Consider the following 20,159-nt stretch of genomic DNA (forward strand, 5'->3'; position numbering starts at 1 on the left):
AACCAGCAAAATCGGCAGTGTATCAAATACTTGTTCTCCCCACTGTATAACCAGTCACTAGCACCCTCTGCTGAGGGATTCCCGTCACTACAAAAGTGAGCTTAAACGCATGTACACAAATGATATAGCAGGTGTCCGATTTGGGCCCCCAGTTTGACACCTATGATGTAAATATTTGTTGGGCCTGATTAGTTACCCCACCGCTGGGCTTGTTTGATTCAAGAGACCAACCTTGCAGTTTGTGCAGGTGCACAGCTGAGAGCGCCAATGGTACGGCCAGAACACCGCCCCCTGCTGAGCCCTCTGCACATTCTGGGCTTTGAGATCCCTCAGCTTGCAAGCTGCCATGTTTGTCCGCCCGGGCCAGTCTGTCATGTCGTCGTGGCTCCGTTTACACGGAAAGGCGCTGGTTGCAGCTCCCTAACGTGACATGGGACAGTCAGTTATAGCATGACACTGACACCGCTCCATAAAACACAATATTTAGCCAGTGAGGGAAAGATGACCAGGTGGTGAAAAAAAAACGCTTTACAGTAAAGATGGCCTGTGAAGCGCAGCCAAAACTGTCTGCTGAGCCAGAGATGAAGGGGCCTCACAGGTCACTCTCCTCTAATTACCCGAGAGCGGACAGGCTCTCCTGTGCCATCAAGTGGCGAGATGCAAAGCAGCAGCAGCTGCCACATCAGCGGGAACTCAAAAACCATCTGGGCCTTACATGGGTGTGCACTACACGAAGCCATCGTGACCGCTTTCAATGATGTCCACATCACAGAGAAATAAATAAAACTGGAATGTGATGTTGCCACAGTCCCTAGCAAAAAGTATGGAATCACCCGTCTCGGACAAGCACTCACTCAGACATTTTATCATGTAGAACACAGGTGTCAAACAGATTCCAGAAAGGGCCTAGTAGAGCAGGGCGGTAAACCGAAAATTTACCGGTACCGAAATTCTTTACGATGACCGACGTCATTTTGACCATGACGGTAAATTCGGTAATTTAATAAAACAAAAAAATAGTCTTTTCATCCCGCTTTGACTCTGTGTTGTTCAGCTATGTTCATTCCCCTTTAAGAAAGCAGATAGTGTGCTTACATATGAAATCACGTGGTTATCAGGAAGCCAAACAAAACGAGCCCCGGTATGCTAACGCTAGCGGCTAACGCTACAAGCAAACGTGATGGAGTGTTGCTTAAGGGAGGTTCGCCAAACTTTCACCCGACATTAAATAGACTCTTGGCGGCACCCAGACGGACTTTCATCCGTTGTCCTCCCTTGTTCTCACGATTTCCAAAGAGGGTGCTTTCAATGCTTTCTACTGGTAGCCAAGCCACAAGCTAACGCTAGTGGCTAACGCTAGCGGTTAATGCTACAAATGAACGTGATGGAGTCGGATAGCGGCTCTAAACTAGTTGAAACAGCTGAACTTAATGAGTGGATTGGTCTCTGACTGCATCTAGCAATTATGCTGCGTTCCAGAAAAGTGGGATGTCAGACTTTTCCGACCGCCGAGTTGGAAAATATCATTGGAACGCCACTCAAACTGGTAGGTCCAAGTCGCGAAGTCGGAGAAAAAATAACTACCCCGACTTCCAAGTTGTTTCAATCTGACGTCACTGGGCAAATTGGCGCTCATGAAAACGTATTGAATGATAACACAATAATGAAGTAAATCAAGTTTATTTGAGACGCCATGTATTTTTTTCTCATACAGTGAATTATCTTTGTTGTGCTATGTTTTTATATTGACGATCAGCAAAGGATGTAACTAAAAAAAGGCAGTTTACAGTGTGGGCTATAACGAAGCCATCATTTTTCCTCTAATATTTGATTGCTTATAGGAAAGCAGGTTCGCTCGAGGTCAAAATGTATTTGGATGCCCAAAATAAAAAACACCTCGTCGCGATCAGCCATCTTTGTTGTTTACATTTGCTTGGAACGCTTTGAGATCGGAACTGATACCATCCGAGTGGGATAAATCCGACTTCCCACTTCTCTGGAATGCAGCATTAGTTTATCACGTTATTGTGTATCTCTTGTCTGTGTGTGATTTCTCTGGTAGCTTTTGTGATGGTAAAGCATTCAGCATAAAGTACAATCTAACAGTGAAAATTATAATATAACTGTTTAATGGCCCCAGCTATTTTTCTGTATGTGCTTAATTCTGTGTCATTAGATCAATGCAGCTTTAATGTGTGTGTGTGTGTGTGTATGTATTACAAAATGCACTGGGAAAAAAAACCTGAAACCTTGCAGTAAACACTGTTGTTGAGTAATTATGTCACAGCAGCCATTAACAGTAAGCTGTCTTTTTGAAGTGTACTGTTCAAGCTGTAAGTAATTTGTGTTACAATGACATGTTTGCACAGGCATATTGATTTTGACAATGTACATTGTTCAAGCCATACAAGGTGTTTTAAATGTTCATACTTGAATTCTTATTGTTTACAATAAATTTTTGTATACTTAATGTTTAGACTGCATGTACAATTGTTAAATATATTAAATTGAAAGCTGGTACAAGAAACTGTTAATCTGTATTTCATGCAGATTCAGATTTTCAAATTATATAACAATCTGCTTGGGTGAGTTTATCGTCATTTATCGTTATCGAGGTAAATCTGCTCAATTTATCTTGATACGTGCTTAAGGCCATATCGCCCAGCCCTAGGGCCTAGTGGGTGCAGGTTTGCTTTCCACCAAATGAAGAGGACACCTTTTCACCAATTAGATCTTTTACACGTGTAATCAGTTAAACTTTGTCAGGTGCTGCTTGTTTCAGCAGGAAGTTCATTGGTTAAACTCTCTGCGCGTTATCGGTTGGAACAAAATCCAGCACCCACTAGGCCCTTTCTGGAATCGGTTTGACACCTGTGATGTAGCACAAACTCCAATAAAAACCCTTGAAAAAAATAATGAATTAGTTCAAAAGTGCAACTCTTTAGCATTCAGAAACACTAAAAAAAAATTAATAAAAACATTGTGGTGGTCAGTAAATGTTCCATCATCATCACCTTGTCCAATGCAGATTCTTGACACCTTGTCCAAGGCAGATTCTTGACAAGGGGATGACGCTGGAAAAAGTTCCAGCATTGGTGCCGTTTCAGTGAGATATACAAGATTTACATTTACATTTACAAGATGACTGCCTGAAGAAAACATCAAAATTCCCTCAGTCTTCAATGATGTGGGGCTGCATGTCAGGCAAAAGCACTGGGTGGTTAAATCTTCAATAAATGCACATGTTTACTTTGAAATTTTAGATTTCTTATCCCTTCAATTGAAAATACGTTTGTCATTTTCCAAGATGACAATGCATCATGCCACAGAGCTAAAACTGTTAAAGAATTCCTTGGAGAAAGATTCATCCAGTCAATGCCATGGCCTGCAAATAGCCCAGATCTCAACCGTATTGATAACCTGTGGTGGAAATTGAAAAAAAATTGTCCACATCAAGGCTACAAGGAGGATCTGGCAACTGCAATCAAAGAGAGTTGGCACCAAATTGATGAAGAATACTCATCAAGTCCATGCCTCAGGGACTGCAAGCTGTCATAAAAGCCATAGGTGGTGCTACTAAATACTAGAGATGTGTTTTGATTGTTATTTCTTTGTTTGTTTCTCATGATTCCATTATTTTTTTCCTCAGAATGGAGTGATTCCATATACTGTATATTTGCACTTGCTCTATAAAAGTAACATTTACTGACTACCACAATGGTTTTTATTCATTTCTTTTAGTGTTTCTGAATGCTAAAGAGTTGCACTTTTGAACTAATTAATTATCTTTATCTGAGTTTGTTCGACCTGATAAAATGTCTGAGTGAGCACTCGTCCGAGACTGGTGATTCCATATTTTTTGCTACGAGTTGTATGACTAATCATATCCTAATCACTGATTGAAGCCCTACCTCCTGTTCCTGAAGACCGTCAGGTACTTGGCTAACTTTACTCCACTCTGAATCGTGCTGCTTTTCTTCTCCTTCTGTGACATCCACTTCTTCGTCCTCCTCGGACGAAACTAAAGAGAAAACGAAGGAGTCACAAACACGTCTGTCACTCACTACTGGTTTTGCTCAGCAGCAAGGGAGAATTACCTGAGAAGTGAGCGGCATACGTCCACAAGAAAGGAGCCTTCTTCATGCAGGCCTCGCATACCATCTCCAGCAGCTCCTCAGATTCGGCTACCGTGCACTGCAGATGCTAAATGGATCAGCAAAGCGCTTGTTAACACTAGGGCTGCAACTAACAATTATTTTGATATCCGACTACCATAATTTTCGGACTATAAGACGCTACTCCCCCCACCCCCCCCATTTTGAATCCTGCGGTTTATAGTCCAAAACCTCCGGTAATCAAATGATTAATTCAACGATTAATCGGATAAATGGCACTTTTTCTGGAATTACCTTCTAAATTTAAAGTTATTTGAGGCATGGTATAAGTAACAATGAAGACAAAATGGATGACGACTTCCTTGAAAATACTTTATTACAAATTCCTTACTTAACTTTGCTCTTATATCAGCACATGAAACTTGTTAAAATGTTGAATTAAAGTGCGTACGACAGGAGAAAAAAAAGTCTTAAATAGAATTATTATGTGAATTTGAATCATATTTTGAGACCATTTGACGATAAACAACAATTTAGCAAAGTGCAGATGACGAGAAATTAGTTTTTTAATCTGCCGGTTAGCCACGCCTACCATTATAGGGCTCTAGCGTCCCCAACAGGTGGATGACGTCAGCGGAGTCACAATTTCATCTGATTTAGTATGCAGCCCATTAAGGGGGAATTATTCACAACGAGGAAAACGCGATGAAGAGAGCCGCAAAATGTCATTGTTTCAGTCCCTCCAATATTTTTACAGGGTATTCTTTTTATCCAAGTATTTTTCCCCAAAAGCTAAATAAATGGCATGGTCATGACAAATAACAGTCTTGTGCTAAATGGAAAATGAAATAATAAAAATGCACTTATTCAGGGCGACATGGCAAAATTACTCCATAATGGTCAAAACTTTCGACTTCACCTTTACTGTCGCACCTCCCGAACGATATTTTATGCCACCTAAGTCGGGCTAATGTCCCTTCCCCAGCTTCGGAGAATGTAAACAAACCAAGAGGCGTGACAGCTAGCCGACATGCTAACCCGAACCGAGTGATGTTTCAAAGTCTTCGAAGCGGAAAATCACACATAACTAACCCGGATCATTTCACATGATGACTGGGTTGTCGACTGTCTTCGCCAATCAGCAACCCACCCGGCGGCAAACAAGTAGAGCTCGTCGTTCCCCTGCTGAGGGCAGAGGGCTCGTTTGCGGGGAAGCAGCTGGACAATGACCGCCGAACAAACCGGCCGACGTCGGCGGAGCGTGTAGCTGCCAAATGGTTAACACGAATATGGCAAAATAATGCTTTACCACACGGCGAAGTCGTAAACAGCGAGAGACTCATAGGAGGGCATCTGCTGTTGTTATGCAGCTAACATGACAATATGTGTATGAGGAGAGCTTTTTACATACCCATCCATGATCAAACATAAGTAGTCCTTTATTTAAAGAAAGTTGATAGTGTTTACTTTGTAATCGCTGTATTCGCAGCTACTTTTAACACAAAGTTGCAATTTCTGATCGGTTGGAAAATTTGACAAAACACCGGGCACACGAAGAGGGCAATAAGCCGAGTATAGTGCTCTCCTGTTGGGGGGATGTGCGACAAGCCGCCGGTCGTCAGCAGAGGGGACAAGGAGCATGTCAGCCACAAAATGCAAGCCACCTACATATTAAAATGATCCCACTATTTGACGTAATACAAAACACGATGTTTATGCACATCCTCGTAAGTCCCATGGTCCCACAGTGGTAGGGCTTGTTTTGGCCAATATCCATCGGTGGATGGGAACCTTTTGAAACCCCAAAAAGGCGCACACGCCTCTCCCTCGTACAGCAAGACTTTTCTGCAGCCGTCTGGCTAGGGTGATGCGAAAAATAAACAAATTAATCTGCAAAATCAGCTGAATCAGTCCTTCTCATACAACAGTACGGCTGTATAGTGAAGAGGACTCCTTCTCCTGTACATGTCACGGTGCCCTCTTCCTCAATGCAAGACCGAAACCGGAAGGCTGTCATTTTTGTAGCGTGCGATTCAAAAAATTGAATAAATATATTGATCGCTTCTTCACACATCCAAGTGTTCCATTTCATTCAGGAGCACAAAATACCGTGTGTATTATGAAATAAACATGCTTTTTCGTGTCACAGGAACTTTAAATCAAGGTTGTCAATAGTGCTGCAACGATTAATCGATTAACTCGAGTATTCGATTACAAAAAAAAAATTCAAATTTTCTGGCTTCGAGTATTCGTTTAATTAAAGTGCCGTTTTAATGGTTTATTTTGAAAGTATTTGGAATTAGGTTTATTGATGAGGGTGGATACACTGCCCTCTGGTCTGCCTCTTTTCACATGGCTGAATCTAACTGCTCCCTGTTAAGACCAATGTAAGCTTTTGTTTGCGCTAATATTTTTTAATGCATTCTTAATTTAGTTTATAGGTATATTTAGCCGTTTTTTGTGGGAATATGTGTCTGAACCATTTGTTAAGAGCATTGTTAAAAAACAAAACAAAACAAAAAACTAGCATTTTATAGCATTTAAGCTCGTAGACTTTTTCTAAAGTAAGTTAGCCAGTTGTTTGTTGTACATAGATCCTCATTTAAATATATATATATATATATATATATATATATATATATATATATCCCGTTTGAGGCTCAGCTCAGGTATTTTAATTTTTCATGTTCCTTATACGATTACTCGACTATTCGAACTAAGTAGTCCATCGATTAATCGACTACTAAAATATTCGATAGCTGCAGCCCTAGTTGTGAGTACAAAGCATAAACGGAATTACACATCTCACAAATTAGACCAAGTCCTGTATATTAATTCACGAAAACTAGTGCTGCTGATTGATGTACCATATTTTCACGAGTAGGCATGTGCCGGTTACCGGTTTCAAGGTTTACTGTGGTATGAAAACGTCATGGTTTCAAAACCACAAAAATTTTCCGTACCGTCGTGCGGTATTAGCTAGTGATGGCAGCTTGAAACTGAAACGTCGAAACGTGCTCCGAATCGATGACGTATATTTATATTGGACCACTGCTCCAGAGCTTGCTTCAAACCATGTGACATATGACGTCTGAAACAGGAACTGTTTCAGTTCTTGAATGAAACACCCCTATCGGTTCACAATCCAATCAGATGGGTCACAGACACTGGCTGTCTCGATTCTGACAAGTGACTGGCTGAGGTGATTTGAGTTATAGTATCTCATTATGTCGTAACGGCGCTATCAACTGTTAAATTTGTGAGTCGGTGTTGTCTTGGTTCGTGTGCATTTTTGCAGTTGACTTGCTGAGAAATTTATTTTGTTTGATCATTAACGAGCAAGCAAGGAAGAGAGGTCGTAATGAAATGTGGGAACACTATGATCTGATCGCTCCGGATAAGGTACGTGCGCTGTCTATAAACACGTAACATAAGTAATGTCATTTTAAAAAGTTACATTGCTAACAAAAGTATCAGTATCAATACTCTGGCCAGAGATGCGTCTGATACCAGGAAGGTATCAAGGAATGCCTCAGCAGATGCAGCGATACTTTACTGATCCACCACTGGAAACAGCCGAAAACCCACTCAGAACCATCAGAACGTGTACATTCGTTTATTCCATTTAGCAAAACATTTTTATGCACACCAGCATCATGTTTCCTGTGCGCAAGTATTTTCTAAATGTGGAGAAGCTGTATGCAAAAAAGAAATTCACTCAATCCGAAAACTTTGCTGATAATAATGTACCTCAATAAAAATCTTTTAATGTTCACCATCCTACATAAAGACCATACCTGTCAAGTTGTACGGTTTCGGCGTAATTTGTAAAAGTGAGCACTGATATTTAAATGTGTACGCCGTACGTTCAAAATGTGTACGTTTTTCGTGCATTGTTTTTTTTATTCTTCGTTCGGATTTTGCCACCGTTTCGGCAACTAGACAATGTGCGTTACGAAAAGTCAGAGACACGGGAGTGTTATGACGCTGTAGCAAACGCGATGCTAGGCTAGGTGGCTCCAATGTTTCCTGACTATAGCCGACAGCCAACAATCTACGCCTAGATATCAAATGCTTATAGAACTACATGCGAAATGACAGACGGCAGCGTTAATAAACAGTCGCCATTTTGAAGCAATAGAATTCTCAGAAAGGCTCTGTTGTAGTGAACCTTCCTAGCGAACTTAAGTAACTTTTTATCTAAAATACTCCAAAATCGGCAAAATCTTGACTTGAATCTATCTTTAAATGACGAAACAGTTTTAAAACTTTAACATGTCAAAAGTACACAAAAGGGAAATAATGCAAAAACGGGAGCAATTTTAACAACTTTAACAGTTGATTCACAACATTAAACGATTTCCAAACATAGCAAAGGTTACTATTGTAATTATTTTATTATTATTTCTTTTCAAAGTAAAAAAAAAATATTAAAGGTAACACCAGTTACTTTGCCAAGTAACTAATTACTCTTACCTTCAGGTAACTGAGTTACTAACTCACTTTCGGGAGAAGTAATTTGTAACGAATTAATTACTTTTAAAAGTAAGATTAACAACACTGGTCATAAAGATGAAGCCTGCAGAATGAAAAGTGACGAAAGCAGAGATTTCATTCTGACAATTTGTTGCCGAACACAATTTGCCTGCAAGTATTGCTGATCACTTCTCAGAATTAGCAAAAGAAATGTTCCCTGACTCAAAGATTGCATCGGTAAGTTAATTTTATCAATTGACCTTTTTAATTTATAATTGGACACACTAATGAACTACCTTCAAGTCAAACTGAATTGCGAGCTGAAGTGCAGCCATCAAAAGACATGATAGAAATTGCCAAAAGTGCTACATACAATTATAACAAAAGTCACTGTTAAATTTTAGTAATCATTATGTAGCTTAAGATATTGTTCTTTGATTGCACCAGGTTATATGTGACAATATTACCAATAAATTCATATTATTTTAAAAATGGAGTTTTATTTTTGTTTCATATTGCACGCTATATACAACTTTGTAAGATTAGTAACCCATTTGTAAGGGCATAAGTCACTATTTGTAAGATTGCCAACGGCCTTGGGTTAAAAAAGTATGAATGACCGTTGTTACTGAAGGAAAAAGGTACTGTCATCGCACACACAATATAATTGTTTGCATTAATCTAACACATTCATCTAACTATTGTTTAAGCAGACTCCACTACATGCCCTTTGACACAGTAAAGTGAATCACCTAATCCGGGCTAATGAGGGGGAGATGAGAAAAAAACGGTACAGTTTCTCGTAGGCACTGTCTAACTGTTTGCATTACTCTAACACACGTAATATAATTAATCAGGAAATAGTATCATTTTTATATTTACGGTAGGACTGCACTACTAATATAAAATAAATAGCACACCATAGTTTAATGAGCAGAAAAAGAAGAGATACACAATGCCGTCTTATCACAGAACCCAACGCGTGCGTCACGAACAAGATTGACGCACCAACTCTTGCAATCAGCTCTCCCAGCAAACTCCAAGGACAAAGCGCTTTGTCCTAAAACAAGTACAAGCCAGCCCGGACAACAAAGTTGATAGCGGGCGTCCCATCCGCGCACGAACCTAAGCCGCCCAAAACTGGCCACAGAGGGGAAGACCCAGAAGCAACGCCCAGACACACCTTCGGACACACCTTTGACCCGGCCCGCTTCAGCAAAGACTTTAAAAAGACTGGACACTGAGATAACACAGATTTTTGCTGCTCGGAAACATGTAGCCTTGTTTTGGATCCAGAATTGTCCCTCCGTCGTCTGTTTTTGCCTTGTTTTTACCATTGTCAATGAATAAATTGTCAACCTGCTTTCGGCGAGTCTTTTTCAAACTTTTGGAAAATGGAGTCAGTGCAAAGGGTTAATGTCAGAGAGAACGCGCGAAGTTCTGCCTTCCCGGTTGGCGCGCACGGGGGCAGCGTCAGCCGAGCGGCACTTGTTTTGGCTGTCGCTGTTCCCAAGTGCGTCTTGGCCGAGGGGGTGGATTTCAACATTACAAAAGCACACTGCAATCCCCCCCCCCCCCCCCCCCACATCGCTCATATCAGTGACACAAAACACATTCATAACTCTATTTGTAAATGGTCACCCTCTTAAAATGTTCACCTACGCAGTGCATTTTTAATATTTCATATACCGTTTAGCACAAGACTTATTTGTCATGTCCATACAATTATTTAGCAACTGGGGGAAATTACTTAAATAAAAAGAATATCCTGTACTAAAAATATTGGAGTAGAGAGATTGAAACAATGACAACATTTTTCTGATTTCAGTCGCATTTTCCTCGTTCTGAATCTTGCCCCTCAATGGGCTGAATTCTAAATCACATGAAATCGCTACCCTGCCGACGTCATCATGAAGCTGGAGACGCTAGAGCGCTATAATGACAGGTGGGGCTGAACGGCAGATTAAAAGACTCATTTCTCGTCTTCTGCGCTTTGCGAAATTGTTTTATATGGTCGAATCGTCTCAAAATTTGATTTTAATTCACATAATAATGCTATTTAAGTTTTTTTTTATCGTGTCACAGGCACTTCAATGGGTTAATTCCAATTTATACGAAATTCAGCTTACATCGCCATCCTGGGAACATAATTAGTTCGTAACCCTGGGGACTACCTGTAGTACCGTTAATGAAAAATCTGTACAAAATACAGTGGTACCTTGACATCCGAACGCACAGACAAAATATTTGACTCGTCATCTTAAATGCTCGAGACAGACTCGCAATTTAATTTCTTTTCCCGCAAGATGGCAGCACGTTGGATTTTCTTATGAGAGAAATCATCATGGGTCCCAAGAAGGTTAGTGCAGGTGGTAGTAGTGGTGATAAAAGGAAGAAGGTGAAGAAGGATTACCATTTAAAATAAAGAAATCGTCGAAAAGTATGAGCGTTTTGGGCGTACGAGTGAACTAGCTAGACAATACGGCTCACCACACGGTTCCTCCTCAACCTCCACACCCGCCGTCTCCTCAGACCTTCCGTTCGCCAGTAATTTAAGGTGGAAATAAAAACACTTTTTTAAATTTGTTTATTCATATTTTATTTGTTTTAGACACTACCAGCTACCACTACTTTGCAATCGCTGATCTCCTTCAGATTACACTTACATAAGATGTAGTCTACCTGCGTACTCCTACCTCCACTCTTGTATAAGTATGAAAAATGCTGACTGCTTGAAAACTTAAGAATACATGAAAAAAACTGGAGAGATTTAAAATGATCGATTTTAAATGTGATGAGATATTTTTTGACTAGAAACTATACATATTCTCGGTAAGACTGATTTTTTTTTCTAATGTGTGTTGCAAAGCGCACTCAGACTATTTACCCTGGTATGAAACCAGTCCTCACAGACGACACACTGAATCATCTCATCGTTGACCTGTGGAGAAATGACTTTAATTTAGACAACATCCAATGCAATCGAATGCAGGTATTGAGTTGAGCAATCGGAGCACCTGATCCTCCACGTCAGGATACGGCCGGTCGCACGAGCAGTAGCAGCCAGAGTAGTTGTGATTGTAAAGGTTTTTCACATTTTCCTCATCTTTGGCCTGCCGGAGCATAGGAAGATCATAGTCATCAAAATACATACAAAACATACACATTGGCCTCATGAAGTCCAGTATGAGCGCTGCTCACCTTCATGTTACACATTGGTTGAATGCATTCAGCTACATTTAAAATGTGTGTCAGCTATTGCTATTTAGTAATGGAGCTATTGAGGACTATTATGGAGTCACTATGTTTTAAGTCTAGAGAAAGGGAGTCCTTACCGGTATTAGCAGACAGCGGAAATCACCAAACTTGCGATTCCCACAATCACATCGAAAGTTTCTGGAGCAGGAAGAGAAACTGTGTTTAGATTGCCTTTCAGTGAAGTCACCCGTGCTGTATGAAAAACGCTATTTTTATATGCCTGGATATCGTCTAAATCGCTATGAATCAGTGGTCTCCAAATTATTCCATGGCCGCACGGGGTGCAGGATTTTATTCCAACAAAACAAGAAGACAGCTTTTGACCAATCTGGTGTCTTACAAGTGTAATCAGTTGATTGCAGTCAGGTGCGCTTGGTTTAGCAGAAACCTCATTGACTCAGTGCGCTTACGCAAGCATTAGCACGCATGCGCACATCGGTTAAAGGCAGCGAGTACTCACTATTTTTATTTTTATTGAGTGTTTTATTCCATTTTCATTGCCTCAAAAATCCTTTTTTTCATGTATTTCCATTTCATACTTGTAACTAGTGATGATGAGATGAAGCCTCATGAGACATTGCACCACTTGGGCCAATGAGTTCGAAAAAGGGTTCATTTCTCGGAGCTCCATGTGTCCACGGAACCACCTACTGGCTAAGTGTAAAATCACAGTCATTTGTCTCCCAACCACATGAGTGATTGGTTAATGTTTATTGTGTGTTTCTGTTGGGAAGGTATTATTTAGCAAAATATTGTATGACCAAATCCTCAATGTACATAGATTATCACATAAGTGGATTTTTTGTTTTCGTTTTCAACTTACTTTTCATTGTTTTCCAGTCACAGAAGTTAAATTTGGCATACATCTTCAGCAATGGGATCAAACTCATAAACTGAGTGACATGATGTATGGGGGGAGGCAGTTAAAAAAAAAAAAAAAGGACCTATACATATGAAACACAAACGCACACATAGACATATACAGTACCTCAGAGTAATAAAAATATATGATATGATGTCTCCTGTAGGTCAGCAGTGTCAAGCAGCTCCCCACAAATCAACGTACAACAAATTATACATATAAACGTATGAACTTTTGAGTCCAGTAAGAGGAGTGGCCACATGGCCACAGTCATACGTCACTCGTGATGTAAAACGTACCATATATGTATATCTTTCTAATGTAGTCTGTGTATGTGTGAAAATAATTTCATAAATGGCATTATCATAATGTGGCAGGTTGTGCAATGTTATTTTTTCTGATAAAGCGTATGTAGCCGATGTTGCATGGATCCGGGCCACGCGACGCAATCCGTACCCTCAGGACAGACCTTAAACCCACTCGCACGATGCGTCCAGCACGGCAGGCGGATGCTCTGACCACCAAGCCAGAATCCCGGGATACTCCCTTTGCCTTCCAGCGCACCCACATGAGGAAAGGGAGGTTTCGACACAACGGACTTGTGTGAACCCGTTACACGTAATCAGAGAGAACAGTAAACGTGTTCGCGTAACATGAAAAAGGTTACTGATTATGCTTGTGCAATTTGGACATTGATGTAGCGACAGGATGGTGGGGATTTTCATTCTGTTTTATTATTTTATTTTATTTTTTTTTCCAAAGAGAAAAAGTCCTCTTTCTTGCTGGCTTCATACTAGTATCAACTACTGGACCCTTCTCTCAACCAACTTGAACTTTTCACTCTCCAAACCACCGCCAAATTATCCAAACTCTCACCTGATCACAACACTCCTTCTAACACCCACATTTTGAATGCAGCCAGAGGTGTTGATATACTGTAGCGAGCTGCTTCATTGTGTGATTCCTTATGTCATAACAGTAACACCATTATCAAAATGATCAAGGTTACTATTAACTCCCCCTGCCAACATAACATGAGCAATGCATTTAAGACAATGGACCTATCACTAAGCCACGCCCCATTGGAAAACTTGGACAACCCATGGCTCTGTCAAATTTTCTCAGTGACAATGACTGAGTGAACAAACGATTTATGGATGATGGTTCAAATTTCTGAATTTGCACTACTACAGAAGGCAATAGATCTGTCTTTTTGTTTTTTTAATGAAATGTTTTTTTTCAAATGAACTTCGTCTAGAAGCAGACAGAGAATTGCAGTATGCAATAGAGTGGTATGTCCATGGTATTAAACTTTACAGAGAAAACTATTATAATGCTACGACTTGCAACCCCACAGGCCAAATATCGAGCTCGGCATAACGTAAGCTACGAAGTAACTTTATGTCATGTGTTCTGTCAGATGTTGCTCTCTAAATTTTTGCGGCAACGAATAAGCAGCCTTTTACATTAAGATGGATTTTCAATATTATCCAGAGGTTGTGAATAAAAACAACTTGCATCATAAACATTCATACAGCTTATGTATTTACCGTATATGCCCAAATATAAGACGGCATTTTTTGCATTGAAATAAGACCGTAAAAATGAGAGTCGTCTTATATTCGGGGTCTAGACATTATACCCATTCACGACGCTAGATCGCGCCAGATATCATTGAAGCGAATGCTGAACTTGAGTAATGTTCTGTCATGACAGATCTCAGCTACTCTCAAGTTTAACCAGTTTGCATTATTTTATTGCAATGTTTTTCCTTTCGCAAAGGTTATTGCAATTTTGTTGTTTAATCACAATAGATTGGTTTATTTACATTTCAGAAACCAGAAGCCATTCATTTACGAATGATCGCACTTTAGTTTACATATTTAAATGTTCAGATACAGATATTAAGATTTGAATGGGGCAAAATAACAATCTTTTTCTCTCAAATATATTGTTATAATAATTTGTTTCAGATGTACTGTAATTATTTTCTGTATAAAAATTAATTTGGTGTTCAAAAAGTCTTTTTTCAAACTTGAGTCTTGAAAAAGAGGGGGTCGTCTTTTAATGAGGGCCGTCTTATATTCCGGCCAATACGGTATGTACATATTAGCTAGCTACTCTGAAGTTCACTGCTGGGGTTTTGACACCTTAGATTACTTTTATTTTATTTGTGTAGTAACAGGCTACTAGACAAGTAGGCAGTCAAATGTTAGCAAACTCGTTAATAATTCTAGGGAAAGCTCAGAATTTTAATCTTCAAGTTCGTGGGGGTTTAATTAGTCGGTGGAATCGATTTCAACGAATTACGTGCAGTTTGTCAGTTCCTTGTTAGTTTCAGACTCTGGAGTGGGAATGCTAGCGCGAATCAAATGTCCCATCTTAGCATGCCAATAAAAAAATAACATGCATTCATGAGAATCATCAATAACCCATGCAATCAATAGTGTTGGCTATGTTTTCAGGATAACGTTATTAAAACTTACCACTGCATGTCAATAATTGTAGTGTGAAAAGCAACATTTGTAATCCATCAGCTCTACAGGGATTAGGGTGGAGTGTTCTACCAGTAATCGTTTTATTTCACATTTTTTTAATATGTCGTAGCCAGCAGCAAGTAACCACAGTTTACAGTGGTATGAAAAAATATCTGAACTTTTAGGAATTTCTCAAATTTCTGCATGAAATCACCATCAAATGTGATCTGATCTTTATCAAAATCACACTGATGAAAAAACTGTGTCTGCTTTAACTAAAACCACCTAAACATTTATAGGTTTTCCTATTTTAATGAGGATAGTATGCAAACAATGACAGAAGGGGGAAAAATAAGTAAGAACTATCATATTTAATATGTTGTGGCCCCCGCTTTCTAAGCAATATCTTCAACCAGACGCTTTCTGTAGCTGTCAATCAGTCTGGCACATTGATCAGGACTAATCTTGGCCCATTCTTCTCAACAAAACTGCTGTAGTTCAGTCAGATTCCTTGGATATCTGGCATGAATCGCTGTCTTTAGGTCATGCCACACCATCTCAATGCTGTACTTGGCCACTCCAGAACGTGTATTTTGTTCTCCTGAAACCATTCTGAAGTTGATATACTTTTGTGTTTTGGATCATTGTGTTGTTGCAGCATCCATTCTCTTTTTTTTTAGCTTCAACTGTCTGACAGATGGCCTCAGGTTTTCCTGTAAAACATCCTGATAAACTTTTGAATTCATTCTTCCATTAATGATTGCAAGTTGTCCAGGTCCTGAGGCAGCAAACAGCCCCAAATCATGATGCTCCCTAGACATGCTTCACAGTGGGCATGAGGAGTTGATGTTGGTGAGCTGTTCCATTTTTCGTCCACACATGTTGTGTGTTAATCCCACACACTTCCACTTTGGTTTCATCAGTCCACAAAACATTTTGCCAAAACTTCTGTGGAGTGTACAAGTACCTATTTGTGAACATTGAACGAGTAACAATGTTTTTTTTTTTTTTTAACAGCAGTGGCTTCCTCCGTGGAGTCCTCCCATGAACACCATTCTTGGCCATTGTTTTACATATAGTTGATGTGTGCACAGAGATATTGGACTGTGCCAGGGACTTCTGCAAGTCTTTTGCAGACACTCTAGGGTTCTTTTTTGCCTCTCTGAGTATTCTGCGCTCAACTTTTGGTGTCATCTTTGGTGGACGGCCACTCCTTGGGAGAGAAACAACAGTGCCAAACTCTCTCCATTTGTAGACAACTTCTCTGACTGTCGATTGATGAACATCCTGACTTTTAGAGATGGTTTTGTATCCTTTCCCAGCTTCATACAAATCTACAATCCTTGATCGCAGGTCTTCAGACAGCTCTTTTGACCGAGCCATGATGCACATCAGACAATGCTTCTCATTAAGACATTTCTTACCCTGTGTGTGTTTTAGGGGCAGTTTACATGGCGACTCTGCGACACAAAGAAGCAATGACTGTGTTGCAGAGTGGCCCTGCGTTCGTATGGTGTCGGCGATGACGGAAGGCAAAGACGCAAACCATGGAATCCTGCCTCCAAAGTGGAAGAATTCGATTGCCGGGGGTTGAGGGGGGCTTTCTCTGCATGCATATCAAACGCTCCCGCGGCGCGGGATGGCGCCGATAACGTCAGCACTCGTACACGTCACATTAGGGCGTGCGCAGCGGTGCTACTAAACATTAAAAACAGCAAATATGGCGGAACGTCGGCTTTAATTTACTGTTTTTAGAATATTTTTAATCTAAAAAATTGAATTGAATGTTTCCATTTTTGTGCCTTTTTGAACAAAAGAAAATGCCATTGCTTGGAGTGGGTGGACATGATGTCTTCCAGGCTGAGCAGGTTAAAGTGCATCATTTGCTGTCGCCTTGTAAATCTGCACTGCCCCCTAGGGCCTAGCATGAATACTACATCGTTTTCATGCAGAATTTTGATACTGTTCGAATGGAGACGGAACCATATAGATGCGAACATGAAATTTTTCGTCTTCTCGAAGAGTCACCATTTAAACTGCCCCTTATAGTGGGCAGGGCAGCTTTAAACCACTCATCAGTGATTGGGCACACACTCGATTTAAAATGTTAAAAATTTAAAAATGGTTTCAATCGCTCTTCAAGTCTCCTTAGGAAGAAGGATCACTTTCTTATTTTTCCCCTTCTGTCATTGTTTGCATGCTATCTAGTAGAGGTGTGCATCGGCACTGCCCTCACGATTCGATTCGATTACGATTCGGAGGGCCACGATTCGATTCGATTCAGAGGGCCACGATTCGATTCGGTTCGATTTGGCAATGCATCACGATGCATTAAAGCCTGGGATGCATTAAAATGCTAAAGCAAAGCATATTTTTCGTGAATCATGAGACAACACAAGCGGTCAGACATTAAACAACTTTTCATAGGCTCTTGTGTCATTCCTGGTTGTAGTCAAATGAAAATAGTAATATATATAAAAATAAAAAAAAAACATCACAGCATTTAATTAGTGCTTTGAATGAGACCAGGGCTTTCTTTTTTTTTTTTTTTCATTTTTTACACACCGCATAAGTTTGGTCAAGTTTCCCACCAACCTCATAGAAGCCAAAATGTCTCCATATGCCTGCTTTCAATGTCTTTGGTGCGTCAATAATCTTTCGCGCTCCCTCTTTCTCCGCTTCAGCCATTGTTGTTATGTCTTATCTCTCTGCTTTCTCGATTGCCACTGCGCAATTGCGCATGTCTGTGACGTTACTCCCGTGAGGAAGCAGATTTGGGTTTCTCGTCCCCCTGCATTGCTTGTACAGTAGCTCCCTGTACAGGTAAACATGAGAATAATAATACAAATGGGGAAACCAAATCCATTGCATCACCAGAAGATTTTTGAACGGACTTATATATTTTAATATGTGCTGAATCGATTCGGCTTGTTGCCCGCATTGAATCGCATCGTCCATGGCCTGCATCGGGATGCATCGCCGCATCGATTATTGTTGACACCAGTACTATCTAGGGCTGTCCCAAAAGACTATTTTCCTCCCGACTAGTCAGCCGACTATTTTTACGATTAGTCAACTAATCTAATATTTTGTTTTGTTTTGTTTTGTTTACTAATTTAATAATGAATTTTTTTTAAGCTTATTAATTCACAAAAAACATTTTGGAACACCTAAATTCTTTATTAACGCATAAATAAATAACATAAATATCAATAATCAATCACAAAAAATGAGGTCAAATGCTGCTGGCATTAACTAGTGCAAAAAAAATGTAAACAAACACTGTGACTTCACCTTTTTAACAGGAGTCAAAACAATTCGTACTCTTTTTGTGGTATGTCTATATTGTTCTAAATGTTCAAATTAATTGCAATATCCCAGACAATCATTTTCAGAATACTTTGTGTGAGTTCAGATGCTCATTCTGATGCGCATTCCGCATTTTTTGGGGAGGGGAAAAAATGTTCAACTTTTGTTTTAATCTAAAAATAGATAAAGCTGAGGGCACACTGAAATATTACCACAATTATTTTGAATGAAAGGCACACATAGTCATAGTAACAAAAATTAAATATATAGTATTAATTTGATAGTATGCTACTATATATATATATATATTCACAATAATACTTTATAATATAAAGTAACTAACATTAGTGCAGTCATGGATTATAGTAAGCAGGCCAGTGCTGTTTCCATATAATTTTTTATTATATTATGTATGTATACATATATATATATATATATAAATCCCCCCCCCCCCCCCCCCCCCAATTGGGAGCTTCCATGATGCTAATAAATACAATCTGCATGCTGTGCACAGAGATGTCGGGATCTACAGCTTTCAGGAGCAGCAGCAGAGTAGATTAAAAACATGAAGTACGTGTGGAAAAAACTTAATAATGCAAGTTGATAAGACGCACATAAAGGCAACTTCAGTTAAAAAAAATCATTAGAAAGTTGTATGGACTTAAGATCCACCAGTGTTTTTCAAGGACACTTTCGAGTATATCGACACACGACAAGTCTAACCAAATGATGTGCAGTAGACGTCCAGGGGTCCACATTGTCGCGGACAGCAAGGTCGCTGATAGCTAGAAATCCGAGCAGTTCTGGAACGCGGCACGAGCAATAACTCGCTCATCTGCACACAACCGAGAACTTTCTACCGACTCCTTCCTTCCCTCATACTGCACCTCCGCCCGATTTCTCGCGGCACACCTGACGATCTCTCATGGCACACTAATGTTGAAAAACACTGCGCTAGCTTGTTGTAACTTGTTATGTTCCAAAATTACACTTGGGTGACGGCGCTTCAAGTGTTCGTTCATAGCCGACGTGCTACGTGCGGGTATGCGAGGACAGCTTAGCAAGAGTACACACAGTGGCACCCTCCATATTTTCCTTGAAATAATTCCAGGCTCTGGCAATTCTGGTCCGCTTTTTTTTTTTTTTTTTTCACCGCTTGCATCGCGAGCGCCCGCCATTCTAAACTTTATCCGCATGTAATTTTTTTTAACCCGTCATTACCCGGCGACGGTATGTTTTGCCCGTCGACGTATTTACGTCATCGATGACGTCAACAACGTCGACTAGCTGGGACAGCTGTAATGCTATCCTCATTAAAATATGGAAACCTATAAATGTTTGGGTGGTTTTAGTTGAAGCAGACGCTGTATTTTCATCTGTGTGATTTTGACCAAGATCAGATCACATTTGATGGGGATTTTATGCAGAATTGTGAGAAATTCCAAAAGGTTCAGCTGCTTTTTCATACCAGTGTATGTGGTCGATAACAGGGCTTGATCCGTATCCAAAGCTAACTTTTTTCAGGCTTTGAAAAAGGCACAAAAAAATTACTCCCCCTAATCTTTCAGGGTACCTACTTGAAGTCGGAATTACAGGTACCCCACACACAGCATTTAATCATCGGGTTTTTGCAATTTTAAAGTTAGAAAAAAGATGATTTAG

The 20,159-nt window shown here is 40.0% G+C and overlaps 1 protein-coding gene across 1 annotated transcript in view; it reads right to left on the reverse strand.

Moving 5' to 3' along the window:
* The window catches only part of LOC130930879 (putative E3 ubiquitin-protein ligase UBR7), a 40,473-nt gene that overhangs the window by 13,734 nt on the left and 6,580 nt on the right, over positions 1-20,159 (reverse strand). Inside the window, exons 3-8 of the mRNA XM_057859144.1 lie at positions 11,927-11,987; positions 11,609-11,704; positions 11,479-11,532; positions 4,098-4,203; positions 3,912-4,021; positions 232-420 (exon numbers count right to left, since the gene is read on the reverse strand). Coding sequence (XP_057715127.1) covers positions 232-420; positions 3,912-4,021; positions 4,098-4,203; positions 11,479-11,532; positions 11,609-11,704; positions 11,927-11,987 — 616 coding nt within the window. The remainder of the gene's footprint in view (positions 1-231; positions 421-3,911; positions 4,022-4,097; positions 4,204-11,478; positions 11,533-11,608; positions 11,705-11,926; positions 11,988-20,159) is intronic.

Source organism: Corythoichthys intestinalis, chromosome 15 (assembly GCF_030265065.1).
Source record: "Corythoichthys intestinalis isolate RoL2023-P3 chromosome 15, ASM3026506v1, whole genome shotgun sequence".
NCBI lineage: Eukaryota > Metazoa > Chordata > Actinopteri > Syngnathiformes > Syngnathidae > Corythoichthys > Corythoichthys intestinalis.